This window comes from Cyclopterus lumpus, chromosome 10 (assembly GCF_009769545.1).
Source record: "Cyclopterus lumpus isolate fCycLum1 chromosome 10, fCycLum1.pri, whole genome shotgun sequence".
Lineage (NCBI taxonomy): Eukaryota > Metazoa > Chordata > Actinopteri > Perciformes > Cyclopteridae > Cyclopterus > Cyclopterus lumpus.
In genome coordinates this window covers 13,773,360-13,794,559 of record NC_046975.1, presented here as the reverse complement: position 1 = coordinate 13,794,559, position 21,200 = coordinate 13,773,360, and the positions used below count along the sequence as shown (strand labels likewise).

Genomic DNA, 21,200 nt, shown 5'->3' with positions numbered 1-21,200 from the left:
TTTCTGCAATAGAGTATCACTTCCATGTCAGTTAAAATAAAGCTATATTCCATAAATAGTCAATTTTACTGCTAAAATAGTCAATGGGAAGTTGATTCAAGGGACATCATGCAATAGTCGTCAGAGGGAGAGGGAGAGCGAGCGAGAGAGAGAGGGAGAGAGAGAGAGAGAGAGAGAGAGAGAGAGAAAGAGGAAGTTTGTCTTCCTCATCACTGGAGGACCTCACACTTTACCTCTTCAACAACCGAGTGATTAATAATGACGGAAATGTAAAAGGTAATTTGGTTTAAATGGATATTTAAGAAGATGTACAACTGTCCTCTTGTTGTTTGTGGGTGGAAGGATGAAAGTTGATTTTTAAAATAAGGCAAAAAACAAAGGAGCGAGACAGATTTCACAAGCGTGGCTTTTATTGAAGAGGGATGGTAAAGCATGTACTTTTAAGATGTAATGAAACGTAGCACAACATTTTTATTCAGAAATTAAATTTTCATACGATCACTAACAGCGTTTTTGGATGGGGTTATGGTATTCTTTGATATCTAGGAGGCATTGTAAAGTCACACCAGCTTCACATAGCCATGTTGATAGTGTAGTCACATGCTGAATAATGAGAGCCTCCTCTCCTCTGTTAGTAAGATGTTAAATCCAACGAGAGCCCAGAAGAACCTCAGTGAAGAGGACAGCTCTGGATCGGATGCAGGGTCAGAGGGTCAGGAACCTGAGACAGACCGCTTCGGCTTCATTCTGACAAATGGATCCACCGCTGGGTGAGCAGTTACACATGGGTGCTTGTCTACTGGTACTATACGGTTATTGAGCTTGGTATTGTTGTCAAAGCAGGTTTACTCGCTTTCTGTTTTAATTCTCTTTCTTTTTTAAAAGGTCTTTAAAACTAATTGTTCCCCTGAATGTTAATGAAAAATGATCCCATTCGTATACAGCAGGTTAATTGAGCTCTAAGGGGCCGTGTGATTTTCACAAACCATGTAATTTTCTTTCAAAGCATGATCACGTAATTCTGAGTCCTTTATCTGAAGATCCAATGCTCTTATGAGACAGAACCGGGCCTGCATCCCAGACACAGGGTCAAGTGGGCAAATAACACACTAATCCGATTTATAAAATAGTCAAAAGACAGTAAACAGGTCGTATTAAGAAAGCTGCAGCTTCCAAACCATTTATTTGAGAATAACAAGAGCAAAATGTTTTCGCTAAAGAGTGAAAGAAGCCTGAAAGTAAAGTTTGAACTTTACAGTGAACTAAGTTGAGAAGACAGCCACATGACATTTTAGCAAACCAGTGCATAAATGTTCATGTATGAAACCATAGTTTCATGTATGAACAATGGTTAAAAGAAAATTGTTTTTCCGACATGAAACTACTCACAGGGTCTGTGGATTATCTTGATTAACCAGGTCATGATTTCTGGAAACAAACATTGCTGTTTAGTTTTTCAAATGTATTGTTTCTCCCTTTGAGCACCTGAAGGCAAGTCCCATTATATTGTTTATATAAAATTGTGTAGAGAAGGATAGATTTTGAAGCAAGACAGAGACCTTAACACCAGGCTGTGTCAGATCTGTTTGAAGTGCAATCCTAAACTGCAGTTGTTAGACCTCAACCAAAGAGAACGTTTTGGGAAACACTTCATAAAGAAACAAAAACCTACTGTTACATTACTAGGATTAGGATTTTATCATTCTGTGGAAAGGTGTCAAATCCATGCCATAGAGTGCACACTAGAATTAAGTGTAGATGTAAAATACTGAGCATGTTCGCTTTCAAATACCAGCAAACTCTTCTAGAATCAATTGACTTCATATTTACATAACATTTAATCAACAGTGAAACAAACATTTCTGCAATGACCAGATCAAGCAGTGTACATTCAGGATAAGAACAAACTTCTATCTGCCTTACCCATTGAAAACATCCTGACCTGTTACCATGGAGACATCACACTGCTACCGTGTGGTTTTCCTGTTTCCTGTCTGGTTTTTCGGAGCCCTGTCTTTCTGTAATAAGAACACACAAAAGTGCACGCATCAACTCTGCACACGGACCTTCTGGTCTCCAGTTCCGCAAGCCTTAATGCTGTACAGGCAATAAATATGACACATAAAAAGGCTCTCATTTCTTGTATTGAATATTTAATGTTTAAAATACTTACCTGTATGCTGTTTTGTGTCAGGAGTCTGGGCCCACCCCCTGAGTTGGTCAGGCAGAGGGAGACCAAGTGGATACATATCATGAGCCAATGGGATCGCATCTTATTGAAGAAGACCAGTAAGGTGTGTCCCGTCTTAGACACCTAAAGTCTATAAATGTAGTGAAAAGTAACTCCTGAAAAATGATAGGCCTTGTCAATGAAAGATGTTTTGTTACAGCAGGAAAAAAACAGTCAACAATAAAATGAATGATGGCTGAATTCTATTTAGCTGCTTCAGTTGCAGGGTCCTGTTATTATTCATGCTGGGTCACTGTCACAATGGATAGTCTTACTGGGACACGTATAGTATAGAACAGAGCTATTGTTCATGTTATAACACACCTGTGCTTTTCCAGTTAAAATGTCTGCGTTGAAAAGGATCTGTCTGCATTCACAACAGCAATGAAATGTAGTCATCTGTTTCTGACCGCACTGAGCTGATCCTGTGTCTGCTACCAACATCCATTCAGGTCAAAGTGCAGTGTCAGAAAGGCATCCCAGCCTCACTCAGAGCGAAGTGCTGGCCTCTGCTGTGTGGAGCTACTGACAAGACGAAACAAAACGAAAACCTCTACCAGGCAAGAAAACTAAACACTCTCAGTGTGGTCAATGCTTTCAAATCAGCAGTAACTATGTATGGTAGGATTCAACAATATATCGTTTTTGGCATCTGAAATGAAAAGGATGCAATTTTGACAATCAATTATTTATGTAATTTATCGAGCAATAATCATTGTTCTGCTTGCAGCTTCTCAAATGTGAAGAATTCCTACTATTTTCAGTTTTATATCTCTGTGGATCTGATATTCGTACTGACAAAACAAGCAATTTTAGCAGCATAACATAATGAGCTCTGTCATGGGCAATTGCTATTGTCTTATATTGCTATATATCTTTGTGAATCGAACATTTTGGGGGTTTGGACTGTTTTAGCACATTCTATTGGGCTTTGTGATCTTGTGACAGGCTATATATATATTAAGTATTTTCAATTCACACAGTAGATAATGGAAGTCCATATCCATGTCACTTATCTTAAAAACAAATAGTCGAGTGCTTGTAGCTGGTGGACTTAAACTATCTTTTGTCACTGTTAGTCTCTGGACTCGCAGCCTGCTCTGCAGAGCTGGGTGGATGTGATCGAGAGAGACCTGGACCGACAGTTCCCTTTCCATGAAATGTTCCTTTCCAAGGATGGACATGGGTAGGACACATTTCTATTTCTATTTGTTTCTGCTTGCAAAATAAAAGTTATTACCACTGGCCTACATTATTACTTTGTAGATTTCACCTCTATTGAAAGATGATTCATACCAGACATTATACACAGAATCATGGGCTTGTGGTTTGTGTGTAGGCAGCAAGGTTTGTTCCGGGTGTTGAAAGCCTTCACTCAGTACCAACCGGAGGAGGGTTACTGCCAGGCACAGGGGCCTGTGGCTGCAGTGCTGCTGATGAACATGCCTGCTGAGGTAACGATCAATAACACCGTAAACCATTCTGCCCAAGAAACAAGCTGCAGACGCATCTCAAAAACATTTCATTAACCTAGATTTCAGTGGAGAAGAAAAGCAATTTCAGCCATTGAATCAGTACCAATTCTTGTTTCTTCTGTCTGTTAAAATACTGGCTTTCTGTCCCACAAACACATCATAACAAAATATACATATAATTGTGGCATCTGATGTTGACTTATTATCATTTTATTTGCAATCATGTAACCTTGGCAGGAGGCCTTCTGGTGTCTGGTGCAGATTAGTGAGCAGTACCTGCCTGGATATTACAGCCCTCTGCTGGTGAGGACCTGCACACATACATATATAATGTACCTGAAACTGCACTTATTTATGTTCGAGACGGAGAATTTACCTGTCAATTGAATTTTAAAGCAGATTTGTGTGCATATGTGCACCGCATTTAGTTCTCTAGAAAATCCTATTTCCCAATAATGAGTACCCGATTACTGCAATTAATTTATAAAAGAAACCTGAAAAAGATCTCCTGAACCGTCAAAGCATGTGTACCTCTGCAGGAGGGAGTCCTGTTTGATGCAGCCATGCTGAACTGGGCTTTGAAAAGGACGTGTCCAGCTGCCCACAAGCACCTGCAGCACCACGGAGTGGAGCCCCTCATGTTCGCCACTGACTGGCTGATGTGTCTCTTCACACGTCACCTGCCCTTCAACACACTGCTTCGAGTCTGGGACCTCTTTTTCTGCTATGGTACGTCCTACATAACGACTGCTGTGGGTCATAAAAACTCAATTATCTTGTGAAAGGTAGCCCAAATAAATGTGATTTTTGTATATCATATTATGTTGTAGGCTATATTTCACCTGATTAGAATTATATTAGTTCCGTCAGCTTAAAGGCCTCTATGTGACCCCCATCTGCTCCTGTTGTAGTACGAGAGCAGAATCCCGCCCATTCAGCTTCTTTAACTCACACACATAACCAACACAGGTGCCAGGATAATTGATCTCTTCACTCCCAACCTCACGGGACTAAACAATAAGGCCATCGCTCGCATTGTAACAGGACATCCCACACCCACTTAATCTCCACCTCACCCTTCTGCGCTACCAGTGCAGGTAAAGAGCTCTGAGATGCAGAAGGGCTCGCTTTGGGAAAAGCCTGATCCTGCAGCCACAGCCGCCCTAAATAACAGGCCTTGTGTGTCGTTGCGTGTTGCTACTGTTGCATGTAATATTATTTGACATGTATGTGTGACGAGAAATTGCCCTGAGGACAATAAAGTCTAGTTATGTTGAACATGAATAACTTAACTGTCACATACAGAGGGATTTGTAGAATAAGGATTTCCTCAGAAACAATTTTCAGCATATGATGTCATTATTATGGCACGGTCCTATTTCTGTCCTCCTGCCCACTTCTACTCCTCCTCTCTACTTCTCAGGGGTGCGGGTGCTGCTCCAGGTGGCGGTGGTGCTGGTGCGCCGGGTGCTGGGCCGGGCCGAGCAGAGGAAACTGTGTCAGGGCCAGATGGAGACTCTGGAGAAGCTGAGGGCTGTCATGGAGCAGGTCCAAGAGGAAGACGACACTTTCATAGCAGAGGTTAGAATGAAACACGTGGGTGGTGTTGAGGAAAGTCAGTTACCAGTTAAACTACTGTTTTTTAGTAGTAGTTTAACAAAACAAACCCAACTCAAGGTTCACTTATTTGCATTTTCTGAAGCTTTTAAACAGCACCACATAGAAATGTTATGGGAAACCTGAATAAATAAGTCTAGAAACATAACAAATGTAGAACCAAACTGAACAATGTGGCACTGATGTGTTATATAGAACTCTCTCACCACTGTGCTGAAATCACAAACAAACAAAAGAGTGAGACTAGTGTCTTTCTCCCTGCCTCAGGTGTGCTCGGTGCAGCTGTCAGCCAGAGATCTGGAGAAACAGACGGAGAAGGAGTTAGAAAAGTGGAGAAAAGACAGACCCTCATCAACATTTGACCCAAGAGGTCGCTGCCATGGATATCGGATGGCGTGGGCGAGGGCACGACAGTACGAGGAAGTGCGGGGCAGGAAAGAGAGAGAGAAAGGAAACCTGTCTGTCCCTCTTGCTCGCTCGGCCTCTACTCTCTCGCTGTCTCCATCCCTCCTTCACAAGAGGTGGAGGAAAGGGGGAAAGGCGAATTCACGCAAATGGGAAGGCAGCGGAGGCAAAGTTGTGAGGCATCTCTCAATGGGAGCAAAGGAGGACTGGAGGGGCTGGACTGAGTTCAATTCTAAGAAGGTGCAGCGTGTTCACGAGGAGGAAGATGTAGTTTTAGAGGATCATAAAAATGTGAGTGAGCTGAAACTGACAGAACAAATACTTTTAGAAGAACCTAAGACGATGGAAATCCCAAACATGCCAACAGTAGAAGAAACGGTCATCGTAGAAGAAGAGAATGACCAAGTGGAAACAAGAATCACTGAAAAGGAGGAAAGCCAACTCAACAAGACCGAGGAGAGCAGAGTGCTTTCAGAACAGAAGGAAGAAACAAATGAGAAGACACAACAAACCAAAGATCAGACTGTTGAACACAAACAGGGAGAAGAGCTGGACTCTAACAGCCAGACACAAGTCCTGGAACAGCAGAGTCACACAATCAAGCACCTAGAAATTCAAGGGAAGGACTCAAATAAAGAGACAGAAAACGAAGTGGCAGAAAGCGAAAATACAAATGCTGTGGTGGAAAATCAGACTGAGATAGAGGAAGCTGCTGATCCAGCTAAAAACACAAAGATGGAGACACAGGAAAGTGTGTATCTAGGTGAGTATCAGATGATTGAGGCAGACATGAAACCAGAGAGCACAGAAACTGTGCAACAGACGCAGGTGGACACAGTCACAACTGAGACACGCCCGGGCTCAGAGACAGACAGCAAAGTCAAAGCTCCGACTATCAAACATCCTACAACAGAGACAGAGACACAACAGCAAAAAGTAATCACAGAGACAGACAGAAGCTCACGGGGAGATGCATTTGAAGAAAAATACCACAGCAGTGAGTCATTAGCAGAAACTGAAACACAAGAAGAGTCCCACACCCAAACAGAGACAGAAACTAATGAACTGGCACAGACTCAAGAACAGCTAGAGGAAAATGCAGCCACACAGGAGTCAGAGAGTGAAATAGTACAAATGAATTCAGAACAACACATAGACTCAGAGACAGAAGCAGAAACATTCATTCTGTGTTCACCTCAATGCATTCAACCAGAAGAAGGAGATGACTTAGAAGCTGATACAGAGACTGAAGCAGAAATACCATTTGCAAACGACATAGTGACGGAGTCAACTGCAGGTATTGGCAAAGAGGGTGATGCAGCAGCATCTGAACCTACACAGGAGGAAGAAGAAAGAAGGTTGGATGAACACTCAGAGGCACAGGTTGATCAAACACAAGCAGAGGAAACACCAACAGAAATGGAGACTTCTAACTTGATGGCACCTCCACAGGAGGAGGAGGAGGAGGAGGATGTAACACAGGACGCAAGGCCTCAAGCCGGGCCTGATGGGGAGACTAGTTCAGTAGAAACTGAAGAACCTGCACCCGAACAACCACCCACCCAGGTCACTATCGGTGCCGTGGAGGAGGAAGAAAGCACAGAAACTGTTCAAGAAAACACTGTAGGAGAGGACGACGTCTTAATTTCTACTGAACCAACCGACTCCCCAAATACTGACAGAAACCGAGAAGTCCAAGACAAAGATTCTCGCCATGTGACGGACAAGGCTGAGCCAGTTAACGACAGCCTGACACAAGCCCCCGGGCATCGTAGCAGCAGGTCTTCTGGGAATCTCTGCGTCCGCAGGTCATCCAACTCCCGTGGGTCTAGGTTAGCACGTCGTCTCTCTGAAGATCTCTTCATCATGTCGGACAAAACTAACCAATCACAATCTACTCCTAATCACCCAGTGGTTAACCCCAGTCAATTACAGCCCAATCCTGGAGAAGTAAACCCAACCCAAAGTCCTTCTGACGTGACTTCAGAAGTCTCTTCGCCCCCGTCTGCAGAAGTGACTCCAGCGGTTCAGCCGCGGCCTGATCCCCCGAAACGTTTCGGTCTATTCCGCAGACTGAGAGGAGAGCAGGCCAAAAAATCAACCAAAATGCAAATCCCCAAAATCTTGATTCAGGACTACAGCGATGGCACAGGGAAGCCGGTTGAGGAAGACGGGGAAGAGAAACTGAGCTCAAAGGAAAGGAGGAGGAGGCGGAGGGACCGAGAGAGAAAAGAGAAAGAGGAGGAGAGATTGAAAAAGAAGCGAGAGAAGGAGCTGGGGAAGGAGAAAGAACGAGAGAGGACAAAACCACAGACGAGGGGGCAGAGTTTCCAGTTGCAAAGAGAGAAAGGGAGCAGTGATGTGACTCAACCCGAGACTGGATCACAGACGCTTAGATATTCTTCTTGTTATGCTGAATCTTACTTTTGACAGAAAGTGTTATTGGATCTGGCGGAATGAGGAGGCGTTTTACTGAGTGCTTCAGACCTCCACATCCTGTCTCTTTGGTCTTTCTGTCGTGCGGAAGTCTCTCATACTTGAACCTTTTGACATGTAAATAAATCATAATTATTGTTTACATAATTTGAAAAATATGTTTCTTTTATTTAGAGGAGCTTTTTTGTTGCACCTTGATCACAAACCCAACAGACTTTGAACAAAAATAAACAGGAAGTGCTTCATGTCCAGTTCCACATAATTGTATATGTTCAAGTCCACCATGAACATTATAGTCCAATAAAACATTTGAATATCCTGTTCTCTACTGTCTTTGCATATCTTTGCCCATGTAAAAAGAAAACAATCCCTGTACAACAGTTGTACAGGCTGGTAAAGATGAGAAATGAGGGTGCTGGAGGTGGCATGTGTGTAAATGAAAAGGTTCATCTCATCCAACAGGCCACTGTCCCTGTGCTTCATTGTACGTCGTCCTCACTGTCACTGGCCAACACTTCCTGACTTGTCACTGGTTGAGTGGTCATCTGAGAAGACGGGGAAAGCACCGATCCAAAGAACAAGGAACAGAACTGTGAGAGGAAAAATAGAAAAATTATGAGCATGTTTTTTATCAAGTAATTCCTGAAAGTTTTATCCAGACAACTGTTCCCTAAAGCCTAGTCCTGGCATGGTTTGGATGAATATCGCAATCATATGCTCATGTCATAGACATCTCTAATTGGAATAAGCTTGTAAACTGGTACACCTTGTTTTAGATTAGTTGTATACTTTCAATCAGGGAGAAGAAGAAAAAAGAGATTTTCTAGTCGGCAGTAGGCTTCAGTCATCGTTGTGCATGAAAACTCATGGCAGTCTAATCTAAGTGCTGCGTCTTGGGACCTAGACTAGATAATACATTTAGCAATTTATTGTATTGATAGTTTTAAAGTAAGTCAGGTTGTGATCAATAAACTGTAGAGTTGTAATAGGTTATTTTGATTTGCACATGTACATAAAGGAAGTCTTATGTTTTAAATTAATAAATAAAGAAGGTTATGATAATTAATAGGGAATATTATGAAGAATATTAAGAAGAATGTATTATAAAGCACAAGAGGCGATCACTGTTGTATTATTGTCTATTAACTTTTGCCATTAAATATTGTTAACTTTAACCCATTGAATCCTGAAGTTCCTTGAGCCCGAGACATCCAGTAGCAAGAATCTTTTCAAAACCAATAACTATAAAAACATGATGCCGTATGCAGATGAACAGCTGTTAATTTGGAAATTAATTTGGTCTCAGCTCCATCCGATATAAATATATTAACCAGCTTTTTCCATTTTGAGCATTTTATTTAGTTAATGCATGAATGTGAATACTAAACCATACCTTCTTATTAGGTGGTCTGCCTGAATCAGCTGTTTCATATTCCTCCTCCTCCTCCTCCTCCTCCTCCTCACTGTGTAGCCTTGTCCTGTGATTGGCTGCCGCACTCTGTTTTGAACATATAGAATCAGCTACTGGGGGTGTGGATAGGCATGTGGCAGAGGGACCTGGCGCAATACTGGTATCCATGGCGATGAGGTAAGCGTCTATGTCGTCATTCATGAAGTCATCAGGAGGCGGCGGCGGCAGTGTGCATTCTCTGAGGAGATAAGACAGTAAGAGAAATATGACATGAACGAAGACGAGAAAGGTAAAAAAAAAAAGAAGAGAAGAGTCTGAGCTTCATTGACAGCACACTTGCATTTAAATTCATAGAAGTTATGAACAGAAAACTGAGTTTATCTACTAATCTTGTTACTGTATCACTGCTCATCCAAATGGATTCTTTAGTCCTGATACCAGGCAGGAAATCTTTAGCATTTATCATGTGGAGAAGTGACACCGACTAGGGGACAATACAGACACACATTTTTTCAAAAGCCTTCTGTAAATTATGTCTCTATTTATACAGAATTGGCTATATATATATATATATATATATATATATATATATATATATATATATATATATATATATATATATACACACAAGAAGGGGATGAGTCAACTCTTTCTTGAGGAAACTTCAAACCTTCGATGTGTGCAGCAAGATGTTGGAGATGTTCTACCAGTCTGTGGTGACCAGTGCTCTGTACTTCTCCGTAGTCTGCTTGGGAAGCAGCATTGGAGCCGGAGACACTAACCGACTCACTAAACTGGTGAGGAAGGCCGGCTCCATCATTGGCTGCAAACAGGACTATCCGGAACAGTTGGTGGAGAGGAGGATACTGAAGAAATTACAGTCCATATTGGATAACCTGGATCACCCTCTCCACCACCTACTGCCGCAGAGCACGTTCTCCAACAGACTGATTCAGCTCCGCTGTCACAAGGACAGATACAGGAGAACATTCCTGCCCACTGCTATAATAAATCAATAACCTTTGGACCGCTTCACTTTATATACTTTATACTCACTTGTATACACTGTATATACTTAGCATTTTTTTAATTTTCTTTATTATTTAATTTTCTTAAATGTAATATGTCCTGCTCTACCATTTTATTTTATTTTACCAAATGTGCTTCAGCTGGACAGATGTGTTGGCAAGAATATTTGCATGTTGTAGTCAGCAGACACTCAGGGAAAAAATAAAATAAGTTGACTTCCAGGAATGTCAAGGATTGTCGTAATGTCTCTGCAGAGTATCCGCTGAGCATTTCCTGCCTGTCATTAGAACTGGAGAAAAAAAAGCAGTTGTATTTTTACTTTGATAAGTTTTTTGAGAGCTTTACCGTTTAGTGTTGTTTTTACGGTGGTTGTGGTCATCAGAAAGTGTGGCCAGCACAAAGTTCCCCTCTAGTACACTGTCTGTTACTGAAAGCACTATAGGGCTGACACACACCAAACACACACACACACACAGTTAATGTCAATAAATCAAAGTTACACAAGTGATTAACTAACATATGTATGTGAACATATTTACCTTCCTGGTTCATCAAAATACATAGAAATAGGGAGACCAGTAGACTCTGCAAACACTAACAAACCCTGGAGGAGAGATGACAAAAGCTCACTGAGAAAAAAGGTTTTTAAAATGGTCAACCACAACATATTTTTAACTGACTGCCCTTAGTGTCATTTCCCTCCAAAGAATCCTCTCCCTCTTGTAAATTTCACAATCTTTGCCTTCCAGACTAATCCTTCTCTTCTTTTGCTCCATCAACCCTCCCTTTGCCCTCCTACTCACCCGTAACTCCTTCAGACAAAAAGTGACACTGTTGTGAGCTTGGACAGCAAAATGGTCAAACTCGTCTGAAGCCAGACACAGCTCTGTCAGCATGGCCTTAGACTGGTCTGAGAAGGAAACAAGGGAGCAAGAGAAACAGAAAGAAAAGTAAGAGTGAATGATGGAAAAAAGCAGAATAACATTTTTTTTAAATATTCTATTGCTGCTAGCAGAGTTGAGAAGACTTCCTCTATTGGCTGATGACAGCCACGACTAGACGATTCTGCTGTTCTGCCTTTCTACCACACAAGGGCACCACTGGCTTCAAATACATCCTCTTTCCTCTTTTTGCATTATTTCTCAATGTCATTAACACAACACTTAATAGAATTTACTTAATAGTGGGTGTTAAAAAGACAATGACTCTTTTGGGTTGGGGATTTAGTAATTAACTAATTAAATACAAGTAAGATATGTTTATTTTGCTTTTGTTGTGGAACATTTTTTAATTCCTGGTTTACTGCTTGATTGACACAATACACCATTTGAAACCTACGAATAATAAACAACCTTGGATTTTAGTCATGTAAGTTCTTTTTAAAATACAGTTCACAACTTTTGAAAATGTTATCAGGTAAGTTTATAACTTCTGAGTCACCTGCTTCTTCCTCCACATGGTTCCTGACCCACATACGTTCATCGCTCACTGACACCGTTACTTCTTCCAGAGACGGAGGGAAATGAACGACTGTGTCCACCAGCAGCCTGAGATCAAGGGAAGATGTGAGTGAGTAACAACAAAAATAAGTAAAGAGCTACATACATTTCTTTTATTTGGACATATTATTCATTAATTTAGTCTAATTGTGTTGGCAAACCACAAAGTGTTCAAGAAAAAATCAGATCTCTATTATTTTTGTAAGGAAGATTTCACAGACCTGGGATGGGATCTGAATACATTGGCATAGCTGTCTTTATCAAACACGGCCTGTAAGCTTTCACTGTCCTGGAAAGACAGGTTATGTGTCTTCATGAGGCCTGCAGAGAAAATACCAACACAAACGCTTTGAGTACACAAGCACGTAGAATGCAATGCACAGAATGAATGACGAGCTTAAATGACTCAAATATGTGTCAGTATAATTAAGATGTAATCCTTTTAAAATCATCTGAGCAGGAAGTGAAGCACAGATACCGTGTTTGCAGTGCAGGGTGAAGGTGAGGTGGTTTTTCTGCTCGTCCAGCTCGATGTGACACTTTTCCACCGTCTTCTCCAGAGTCGCTAGAGACCTGAATACAGCCTGCACACTCTGGCTCACACATAGAGGAACATACAAAGGAGGAAAAATAAGACCATGACTTTGTGAATGTACATTGAAATATTCTGGTAATAACCAAATTAAGCTAATACTCTACACTGAAGCTACCATGACAACAACATTTCAGTCACATTTAAGGAAATTGTTGGACATGCATTGCACCTTACTTTAATCTCTAAAACTATAGGTTTACACTTGCACAACATTCTTTACGTGTGACAATATAACTGCTTGGTGACAAATGCCATGTACAACTGTTTTTTTATTTTTTATTGTGACATTTGCACAAAGATAACAAAGTCATACCACAGTAGCGACATAACAGGAAAGATAGCCTTTAGATAGTAGAATGGAAATTGATTCATTAATTAGATTCTGCTCTGAATCATGTAAACAGGAACGCAAAAATGACCAAACAGACCAAGACTACACATTGTCATTTTCAGGATCACTTTGTGATTCAATTTCTTTATAGTTAAGGTCAAGGCTAGTGTTTATGAAATAGTTCTTGAGCTCCTCTAAACTTTTGGGGTGCAATACAACAACAAAAGGAAGTTGAGAATCATTTCACATAGATGATTACAGTCCATGTAAATGTATTGAATGTTACATAAACTGGATAAAGAATTGAATTAAAGATCCATAGCTTTCTCTCACCACACCTTTATTGCAATCTTGCAGCGGAAGGTGTGTCCACTGGGGATGGTGTACCTGCACAAGAAATGGGAGGGGAAGTTGGCTTAAAGCTCCTATTATAAATGACACAAATAAATGTGATGCACACACCACACACACATCACAACGCACACACACACATCACAGTGCCGTTTATACACAAGCACACAGCACCTGCTGAAGAAGAGTGGTGCGAACAGGAAGCATGCATATGCCGACCGAGAGGAGTTCACAGACCGCAGGGCCAGCTACAAGAGAGAGAAAATGCAAATCAGCACCATCCATTGACGCAAAGTTTGCACCAACAGGAAGTAACAAGACTATATGCATGGCAGGAGGAAGTGTTGGTGTCTATGACAGTATCAGAGCAGCTCACCCCATCTTCCTGAGGCTCCACATAGAGCTCATCCCCGATCCTGGACAGAGAATGGATGGCTTTGGCCAGCACTGGACGGTACATACACACACATATACAACATCATTAGTTAATAGCTAACTATTGTTTTTTACTGAATGTATAGGTGAAGACAGGTTTGAAAAGGCCGGACACGTTTACTACCTTTCACGTTTCCTCCCGTCACGACACAGTCCATCTCAATAAACTAAAGTTAGATAGCGTACTACTTTTCCTTTAGGCTAGCAAAGTGGGCTAAAAGTTAGCCGACTAGCGGCTAAACGCCATCAATAACTGAGTCAGTGGGGTTTTAATAGTTTGCACATCGAGCAAGAATCCTCCTAGTACCGAAAACATATTCCGTTAAGTTATAGCTTTACTCTCAAGTTATATCTTCAACAGCAGTTCGACTAAGCAGCATATTTGCACCGATCTTTGCGTTGTTTACGCTGCCATTACCCGCGTCCTCACTGAGGACCAATCAGAGAGGCTGAAAGTCAAAGAGGCGTGGTTTGAACATGCGCATGCGCAATATGTTTCTAAAATGATATTTTTAAAGCTGCATGTTTTTTGGTTGCATGTGGTTTAATATTTTCTGTATCCTACTTTTGTTTCTATTTCTTTTATCTGCCCGCCGTACAAATTACTGTGCCGTTTTTAAATATGATCATTTACTAAATATATATGATGCATGATAATTACTTTTTCTTGTAACAGCAGATAAATGGGAAAGAAGGAAGGGCAGAGAGAGAGAGAGAGAAAGAGAGAGAGAGAGCCTGTCAATGCAAAATTATCTCACCTCACTGGTCTTTCTCGTTGGCCTGCTTTAGAGTGTGAGGAACGCTGCCACACATCGTCTCTCCTCCCATCACCGTAGATCTAAATGGCTGTTGCAGAAGAGGTGTAACTAAAACAACATTTGTGCACTGAAACCACAGACATTTGGTGAAAGAGATAACACACGACAGGAGTAGTTTTGTGTCTGGCTAAGCTTTGTGCCAAAACAACACAACGAGGGACAGACTGCTGCTGAAACTTTGGTGGACTATGGAGGATTGGAGCCAGTATGAAAGTGTAACATCCACGAGAAGAATTACTAATCTAGCTGGGGAATTTAAACCGTGAGAGATGGACCCATCATGCTATTTACGTTGAGAAACGTATAAGAAGATAATGGAAAAAGATTGGAATGAAAACAAGGGGAACCCACCATCACAGGTATCTTAAGGGCTGACATGATTCACACACAGCTAATTTCTTCTCTCCTGGACTCCTGTCTTTTTTTAAAGTGAGCTATTACACAAGAATCCATACTATTGTGTCATTGTCGAAACGTTTTTCTGTGAAACCTGGATTTGATACACAGCAGTTCTGTTAGATGTCTCAGTCACATGAAACAAAAGACAATCAGGCTTTGCTGCAGTCCATGCTGCAGAAACTGAAGCTCCAGCCGGGAAAAGAGGCCCAGGGATACCCGCACACACCTGTACCCACCGCAGCTGCTTCTGCATGGGGGCGAGATGGAGAAAGAGGAGCCTCCAACCTTCAGAAAGCAAACAGCAGTCCTGTAAATGGCGTTGAGCTTGGTACCAATAGAATCCCCTCAAAGGGGTTTGGGATCTCTGCTGCGGAAAGTAATTTATGCCTCAGAAGTCCGGAAATACAACCACCAGGTCATGGTTGTGAAGGGGACAGGGGTCTTATTTCCTCCCACACCCAGAAAGACAACATTGATGCTGACACGGGTGAGGAAAAGCGGTTGGGACAGGCCACTCAGCCTGCTATCACCCCAACAGGAACAGGGCAGCTGTTTCCTGCTGAATCACTTAAGGATGCTGATATCACTTCCTCTGAGAGGACTGATGGGGCGAGGGGGAGTTCTGGCAGTTCTGCAATGACAAGACACACCCCGAGAAATTATGATGATGTCAAAAGCACGGGACAGAATCAGAATCAGAACCAGGACCAGAGTTTTATGCCAAAAGTCTACATGTGGTCCTTAAAGCCCAAAGATGCAGATCTTGCCACACAAATTCAAGGCAATGAAGCATTGCATGTGGGAAACGGGGGATTTAGAGCTTTGGCAAATAATAAGGACATGCAGATTGTTGCGACAAACAGCGGCTCTATAAGACAACAACTATCGCCTGAGAGTAAAACGAGGAGATGGACTCAGAAGATCAAGGAGAGATGGAGGGACAGGCCAGGGAGTTTTGGCAATGAAAGAAAAAAAAGGAGGAACGGGAGACCAGAAGAGTAAGCAAGGACCTGAAGTGAGTAGTGGATTTTGATTTTACTTAGTTTCTTTGTCAAAATGAAAAACATTAACTGAAAAGTGAAACTGCAACTTATTTATTTATCAGATTTCACCTCAAAACCAGCTGTTGCCAGCAGAAAATGTCATCAACACATCAAATAAGGTGGAAGAAAGGATCTTTCCTACACTCGACTGCAGTGATCCCAGTAACACTCCTCCTACAGACGGCACTAACGAAGGATATATGAGGTAATCTGCAAACAAATTGTCCTAATTGTTAAAATTGTAAAATAAGATACTCAAACCACTACTGAAGTCAGCAGACACAGGCTAAACATTCTCATAGTCAGGCTTTGTTAATTCGTCTCTCAGCCTTAGCAACAGGAGTAAAATTTGTTCGGTATTTTTGAGACGTTTCCAAGCATAGCTGTAATATCAGTTTGGGCTGATTTATGTGATGTCATGTGCCCAACACACCCCTGTCACTGACAGCATCTGTCATCAGCCATCTTCAGTCACACTTTCAATAACTGCACAGCATAACATAAATGCCTTAAAGAAAACAGCATGAAACGGATACATGCTCACACAGAGATCCTCAATCCCCCTTAAAGATAGTCAAACCTCAATATTTCAATTTGTTTATTCTTACCCTGTCTGTACTCAGAACCAAGCCTACTTGTTCAGAATGAAGACTCTAAATCTCTTTAAATCTTTAAAATGTTGTTACACATGTATAATTTCTTTTTTTAAAAGACGCTCAGTCATTTTCTGAAACAGCTCAACGCTGTATTTCTTTGCAAATGTGAGGACTATTTTCAGCCATACACACATGGTGGACTAGCGAGTATTTACAGCAGCAGCAAGGTGTATGTGAGACTGACTCAAAGCAAACCACAGTGTCCATGTTCAACATAACGATGAAGCATGTCACCTAGTACAACAGAGAGGCTAAATAATGTGTTTATAATAGTTTTTCAACAACAATGGAGCTCTATGGCCAAAGGAATAAATCAGGATATATATATATATATATATATATATATATATATATATATATATATATATATATATATATATATATCCTGATATTGAGGCTGAGATAATTTAATGTGCTGCACTAACTACAGAATCTATTTTCTTGTTCCAGACCAACCAGCAGAGATTTTGAGTTTGGCCTGGGCTCCTTTAGCTTGCTGGAGGAGATCATCACCGGTCAAGAGTGGGCAAGGTTCCTAAACCCCAACGTATCAGCTGCCTCGGCCAATCAGAGACCTTCAGAACTCAAAATCCCACCAAATCCTAATGATAGTGGTCAATCACCTGTGATTTTTAATCAACAAGGAGGTGTGAACAACCAGTGGGACTTCAAGGGATCTGAGACATCCCCAGATTTAGACTTCAGCAGGGCACAAATATCGCCTGAAGCTTTCCAAACTGTCAGCATGGAGGTTTCAGAAGGAAAGCAAGCTGCAGTACGAGGCTTTCACAGTGAGGCCGATCAATCAGAACCAATGGAGCATGGACAAACCCGCAGACCCCATTTGTTTGTAAAGGTTAGATCTAAATTGTAATGCATTTCTACTATTTTAACAGATATCATTTCATTAAAATTATGTTCCTCTAAAAATATAACCAAAATAAAAACACCCATTAGCACATTTCCTAAACTCTAATGAATTGTATTTTCTCTCATGAGTTTGTCACCTTGTTAACTTAATTTTCTTTTGCAGCCTAAAGTTATTTTGGAAAACTCAGTGCTGAAGAGCACAGTCCACCTCAACAGGAAGAGACAGCATCACTCAGCTCATAGAGACAAGGAACTTTCCATGGAGATAATAAGTGATGGAAAAGAGGCAGACAGAGGTCAGAACAACTTAATACTCTGTCTAATCACATGTTTCAGGCAAGAGAGTTTACAGAGATTGTGTCAGTTGGAGCTGAAAACTCAATTCTCTTGTCTCTCGTCTCACAGGGGGGTTCATATCTTCACTGAGCCTCACAAGCAACCACGTGATGGAGGAGACAGGAGAGTCACAGCGTAATAACCTCATGCCTTTATACATCTTAAACTCTCCTCGCTCTCCATCTACTCCTTTTGCTCCTGCACCCCGGGGTGTCCTCAAACACAGCATATCCCAGGATTCACAGTCCTCAATGGAAACTGTGACAAAAAGGGTAAGTTGACAAAAAAGTGAATTTGTATCACACTGCCTCCTGGTGGTATAACATGTAAAGATACAGTTTGGGAAGTTCAGTGTTGCACTGATACTTTCTTTAAAAGTAAGGTAAGTGGTTTTCTTGTACTCTATCTGTAAAAACACAGTATACTATAGATTAATAGATTATATATATATATATATATATATATATATATATATAAGTAGTGTAGCAGCTGGATGAAGTTGAGGAACTGCAGATCTCAAAGGTTTTGTTTGAAAATTAGATTATTTAAAAAGTAATTTATGCAATGCAAAAAGGAATATCATGGAAAAACAGATGAGGTTATAGACGTTTTAATAGTTTTGTCTGCACAACATTATGTATTCTTAGATTAAATTATCTGTTTTTTAAAATTATTGGCAACACTTTACTTTTCATTTCATTATAGTTTCTGTTTATTAAAAATAACTATGTAATTTGGTACTAATACTAATAAGGAAAGATTAATTTATTTTTAATTTTTTTAATTTGGAAACCTCACATATGTTGAATTTATGTTTTGGCAGTTTATGCTCAGCTGAATAACATTTAAAAGATTTTCTAGGTACCGACCAAATATATCCCTTTTGGAATAATAAAAGTAACATGACATTTTATCAACTACTTCTCTCTTTGCCACTTTCTGTTCATCTTTCCTTTTCTCCCATGCCATTCATCCCACTCTGGATCAGAGGCGAGTTGAGGAGAACCGGCGGGTTCATTTTTCAGAGGAAGTGGTTGCCATAGCGCCTCCAGAGCCACAGTCGTATGCTACAGATTCGGAGGAGGATTCGGAAGAAGAGGAGGACGCTGTGGCAGAGCAGGAGTGTGAGGAAGAGCAGGCAGCGACAGAGGAGGTGGCAGCACCAGCACCAACACGCCGGCCTGCTCTCCCTGCCTGGATACAGGCTCTGAAGAGGAGGAACACACGGAGGAAGCGCAGATAGAGACTGCACAACTGTTTTTGGTTCTTTCTGGATACTTGAAGCACATCGGTGTCTTATTGCTCCTCATCCAGACCACCACCTCTCAAAATGATAATTGATCAAGTGTTGAGAGTATTTCAAACCTTTCCAACTAGAGCCAGAATTGTTTCCCCTCAACGTTTTTTTGTCCATGCTCTCCTCTTTGTCTGTCTATCTAGATTGGATCCTATATTATATAATGTCAATATGGATAATATAAGTATATTAAGTGTTTAGTCGATTTGGTTACTGGAGTAAATATTCTTCCACCAGCTTTTATCAGAAATGCTGTCCTCCTCCTCCCACTCCTTCCATGTCACACTGGCCAGCAGCAGACTGTCTCTCGGTAATGGATCCCTGTCCAGCCATCCTGGGAAATTAACCCCAGAGGAGGAAAGGGACTTTGAGCTGAAGCAGTGGCTGCAGACTATTGGTGGTTTCTGATTGTCTGCTGCTCTCTGTGCAGCTCTTGAAGCGCTGAAACCTTATTGTGAAGCAATATGCTTGCAGTCTTCACTTATAGGATGGTACATTGACAATGTTATCAGCCTCTGTTATGTTTTTACATACTAGGACTGCAGCTACAGATACTTGCATTTGAGAGATTGTGTAGCTATAAGACAAGTATTGTAATAATGTTTGTTTGCTTTCTCTTTGTGAGTCAGATGAGTCGGTATGATGTCTGTATGACATTGTATGTTGAACCCAGATCTCTGCTGGCTGCTCGTCTGGTACATAAATCCTGTAAAACCTCACTAGGATATCTGCTTCCTCCTGTCCTCAGTCTTTGTGGTAAGCTAGCTTCATAATTACTGTATGTTTGTCTACATTGTCCCCGCAACATGAAACAGTTATTTAAAAAGAAAACATCCTCCAGCTACATCATTATCCCAGTTACATTTATCAATTCTTCTTGGCCTCCCAGTGCTGTTAAAATAGTCTGAAAACGATTTGTTAATTCTGTGTACAGACGAGCTGCAGCTTTGTTTTAAAGATTGACCAGAAGCAACATTCATTGAGTATTTTATAGTGATGTGTATCATATCCTGTCATTTCCATTATGTGTGTTGTATTGATTTATGTGATTAAGTTAGTACATTAAAGTTTGTGGCTAACTGCCGTCAATTCCTCTGTGGCCTCCCCTCAACGCTATCTTCTCTCGTAAATCACTGTCAGAGCCATTAAGAGGCTCTTTAGCGGATCTATTAGTGCCCTGGTCACAGTTTATAGTGGAGCAAGGGGGGGACAAAGAGAAGAAGGGGGGGTACTAAAAAGTACCGTATGGGACAAAGAGAGCAAGAAATACTGACAATCACGTAAACCAGAGAAATAAATGGAGGAACAGAGAATCATAATGCCATTTTGGATTGAAAAAGAAAAATGTCCGTACACTAACATCTACTGCGTGTCATCGCCAAGAAGTGTACTAATAATGGCACATTTGTAAACCTCAAACCACACACAAATGTATCCCTCTGCAGACCCCTCTCATAACACACACCTCATTATTTACCATGTCTTTACAACATATGGAGACTCTAGTGCTTTTATTTGTGCGGGACAGAGAAGAAGGGTGGTGAGGGTGTGGACATGACAACAAATAAATTAGCTTTTTTATTATTCTGGCTCGTTCGAGCAAAGCTAACAGAAAACGAGAAGGGGATTTATTCAGCTTTAATGTTTGGCGGACAAACATGAAGTTGCAGTTTATTGTAGCTGTTTCATGTCTTGTAAAATAAAACTGCAAACAATAAAATAACATGTTTACTACTGTATATTTCCCTCCAAATGTAATTGCTATACTATTAACTAAGCTTTATTTAAATAGTGAAGAGTAGGCCATTCTTTGAGTTTCATCTTAAATCTTCTTAGGAGAATGTTGCTTGCGTGCTGCTAACCAGAAGGGTCCAGTTTGTGTTATCAGCTATTCTTTTAGCTGATTAATTATTCTTTTCTTCTGAAAACTAAAACTGTCTGCAAGATCATGACAACCAGAAAAGGCA

At 41.0% G+C, this 21,200-nt stretch overlaps 3 protein-coding genes across 6 annotated transcripts; 2 read left to right on the top strand and 1 right to left on the bottom strand.

Annotated features, from left to right (window-relative positions):
• Nucleotides 1–124: 124 nt before the first annotated feature.
• Nucleotides 125–8,482, top strand: tbc1d10c (TBC1 domain family, member 10C). 2 transcript variants are annotated; one of them, XM_034544077.1, is made up of 10 exons: nt 125–276; nt 640–770; nt 2,195–2,294; nt 2,683–2,790; nt 3,310–3,416; nt 3,570–3,684; nt 3,943–4,008; nt 4,245–4,434; nt 5,129–5,286; nt 5,590–8,482. In XM_034544077.1, the coding sequence occupies exons 2-10, from the start codon at nt 640–642 to the stop codon at nt 8,155–8,157; spliced, it is 3,543 nt and encodes a 1,180-aa protein (XP_034399968.1). In that variant the 5' UTR covers nt 125–276; the 3' UTR covers nt 8,158–8,482. The 2 variants fall into 2 exon arrangements, with proteins under 2 accessions (XP_034399968.1, XP_034399967.1); XM_034544076.1 differs by having other exon boundaries at nt 126–276; nt 636–770.
• Nucleotides 8,308–14,263, bottom strand: rad9a (RAD9 checkpoint clamp component A). The gene is made up of 12 exons (XM_034544082.1): nt 13,939–14,263; nt 13,756–13,826; nt 13,554–13,627; nt 13,367–13,415; nt 12,581–12,695; nt 12,324–12,423; nt 12,044–12,150; nt 11,407–11,513; nt 11,143–11,207; nt 10,949–11,047; nt 9,557–9,812; nt 8,308–8,753 (listed from the first exon to the last, which is right to left on the bottom strand). Exons 1-12 carry the CDS (start codon nt 13,970–13,972, stop codon nt 8,643–8,645), a joined length of 1,188 nt encoding a protein of 395 aa, XP_034399973.1. The 5' UTR covers nt 13,973–14,263; the 3' UTR covers nt 8,308–8,642.
• zgc:113229 (uncharacterized protein LOC550612 homolog) lies at nt 13,558–20,326 on the top strand. Of its 3 annotated transcripts, XM_034544080.1 has the most exons (8): nt 13,558–13,833; nt 14,604–14,991; nt 15,152–16,046; nt 16,137–16,279; nt 17,181–17,586; nt 17,764–17,896; nt 18,006–18,208; nt 18,925–20,326. In XM_034544080.1, the coding sequence occupies exons 3-8, from the start codon at nt 15,993–15,995 to the stop codon at nt 19,177–19,179; spliced, it is 1,194 nt and encodes a 397-aa protein (XP_034399971.1). In that variant the 5' UTR covers nt 13,558–13,833; nt 14,604–14,991; nt 15,152–15,992; the 3' UTR covers nt 19,180–20,326. The 3 variants fall into 3 exon arrangements, with proteins under 3 accessions (XP_034399971.1, XP_034399970.1, XP_034399969.1); XM_034544079.1 differs by having other exon boundaries at nt 14,494–16,046; XM_034544078.1 differs by having other exon boundaries at nt 14,491–16,046.
• Nucleotides 20,327–21,200: the final 874 nt, after the last annotated feature.

What these genes read in the sequence shown, in the direction of transcription:
- tbc1d10c (XM_034544077.1), top strand. Translation starts at nt 640, where the DNA reads ATGTTAAATCCAACGAGAGCCCAGAAGAACCTCAGTGAAGAGGACAGC. An exon ending in ACAAATGGATCCACCGCTGG is followed by an intron (nt 771 to 2,194) that starts GTGAGCAGTTAC and finishes GTTTTGTGTCAG; the next exon opens with GAGTCTGGGCCCACCCCCTG. An exon ending in TATTGAAGAAGACCAGTAAG is followed by an intron (nt 2,295 to 2,682) that starts GTGTGTCCCGTC and finishes ACATCCATTCAG; the next exon opens with GTCAAAGTGCAGTGTCAGAA.
- rad9a (XM_034544082.1), bottom strand. Translation starts at nt 13,972, where the DNA reads ATGGACTGTGTCGTGACGGGAGGAAACGTGAAAG. An exon ending in GACGGGAGGAAACGTGAAAG is followed by an intron (nt 13,827 to 13,938) that starts GTAGTAAACGTG and finishes TGTACCGTCCAG; the next exon opens with TGCTGGCCAAAGCCATCCAT. An exon ending in TGGAGCCTCAGGAAGATGGG is followed by an intron (nt 13,628 to 13,755) that starts GTGAGCTGCTCT and finishes TCTCTCTTGTAG; the next exon opens with CTGGCCCTGCGGTCTGTGAA.
- zgc:113229 (XM_034544080.1), top strand. Translation starts at nt 15,993, where the DNA reads ATGAAAGAAAAAAAAGGAGGAACGGGAGACCAGAAGAGTAAGCAAGGA. An exon ending in ACTAACGAAGGATATATGAG is followed by an intron (nt 16,280 to 17,180) that starts GTAATCTGCAAA and finishes TTCTTGTTCCAG; the next exon opens with ACCAACCAGCAGAGATTTTG. An exon ending in TGGAAAAGAGGCAGACAGAG is followed by an intron (nt 17,897 to 18,005) that starts GTCAGAACAACT and finishes CTCGTCTCACAG; the next exon opens with GGGGGTTCATATCTTCACTG.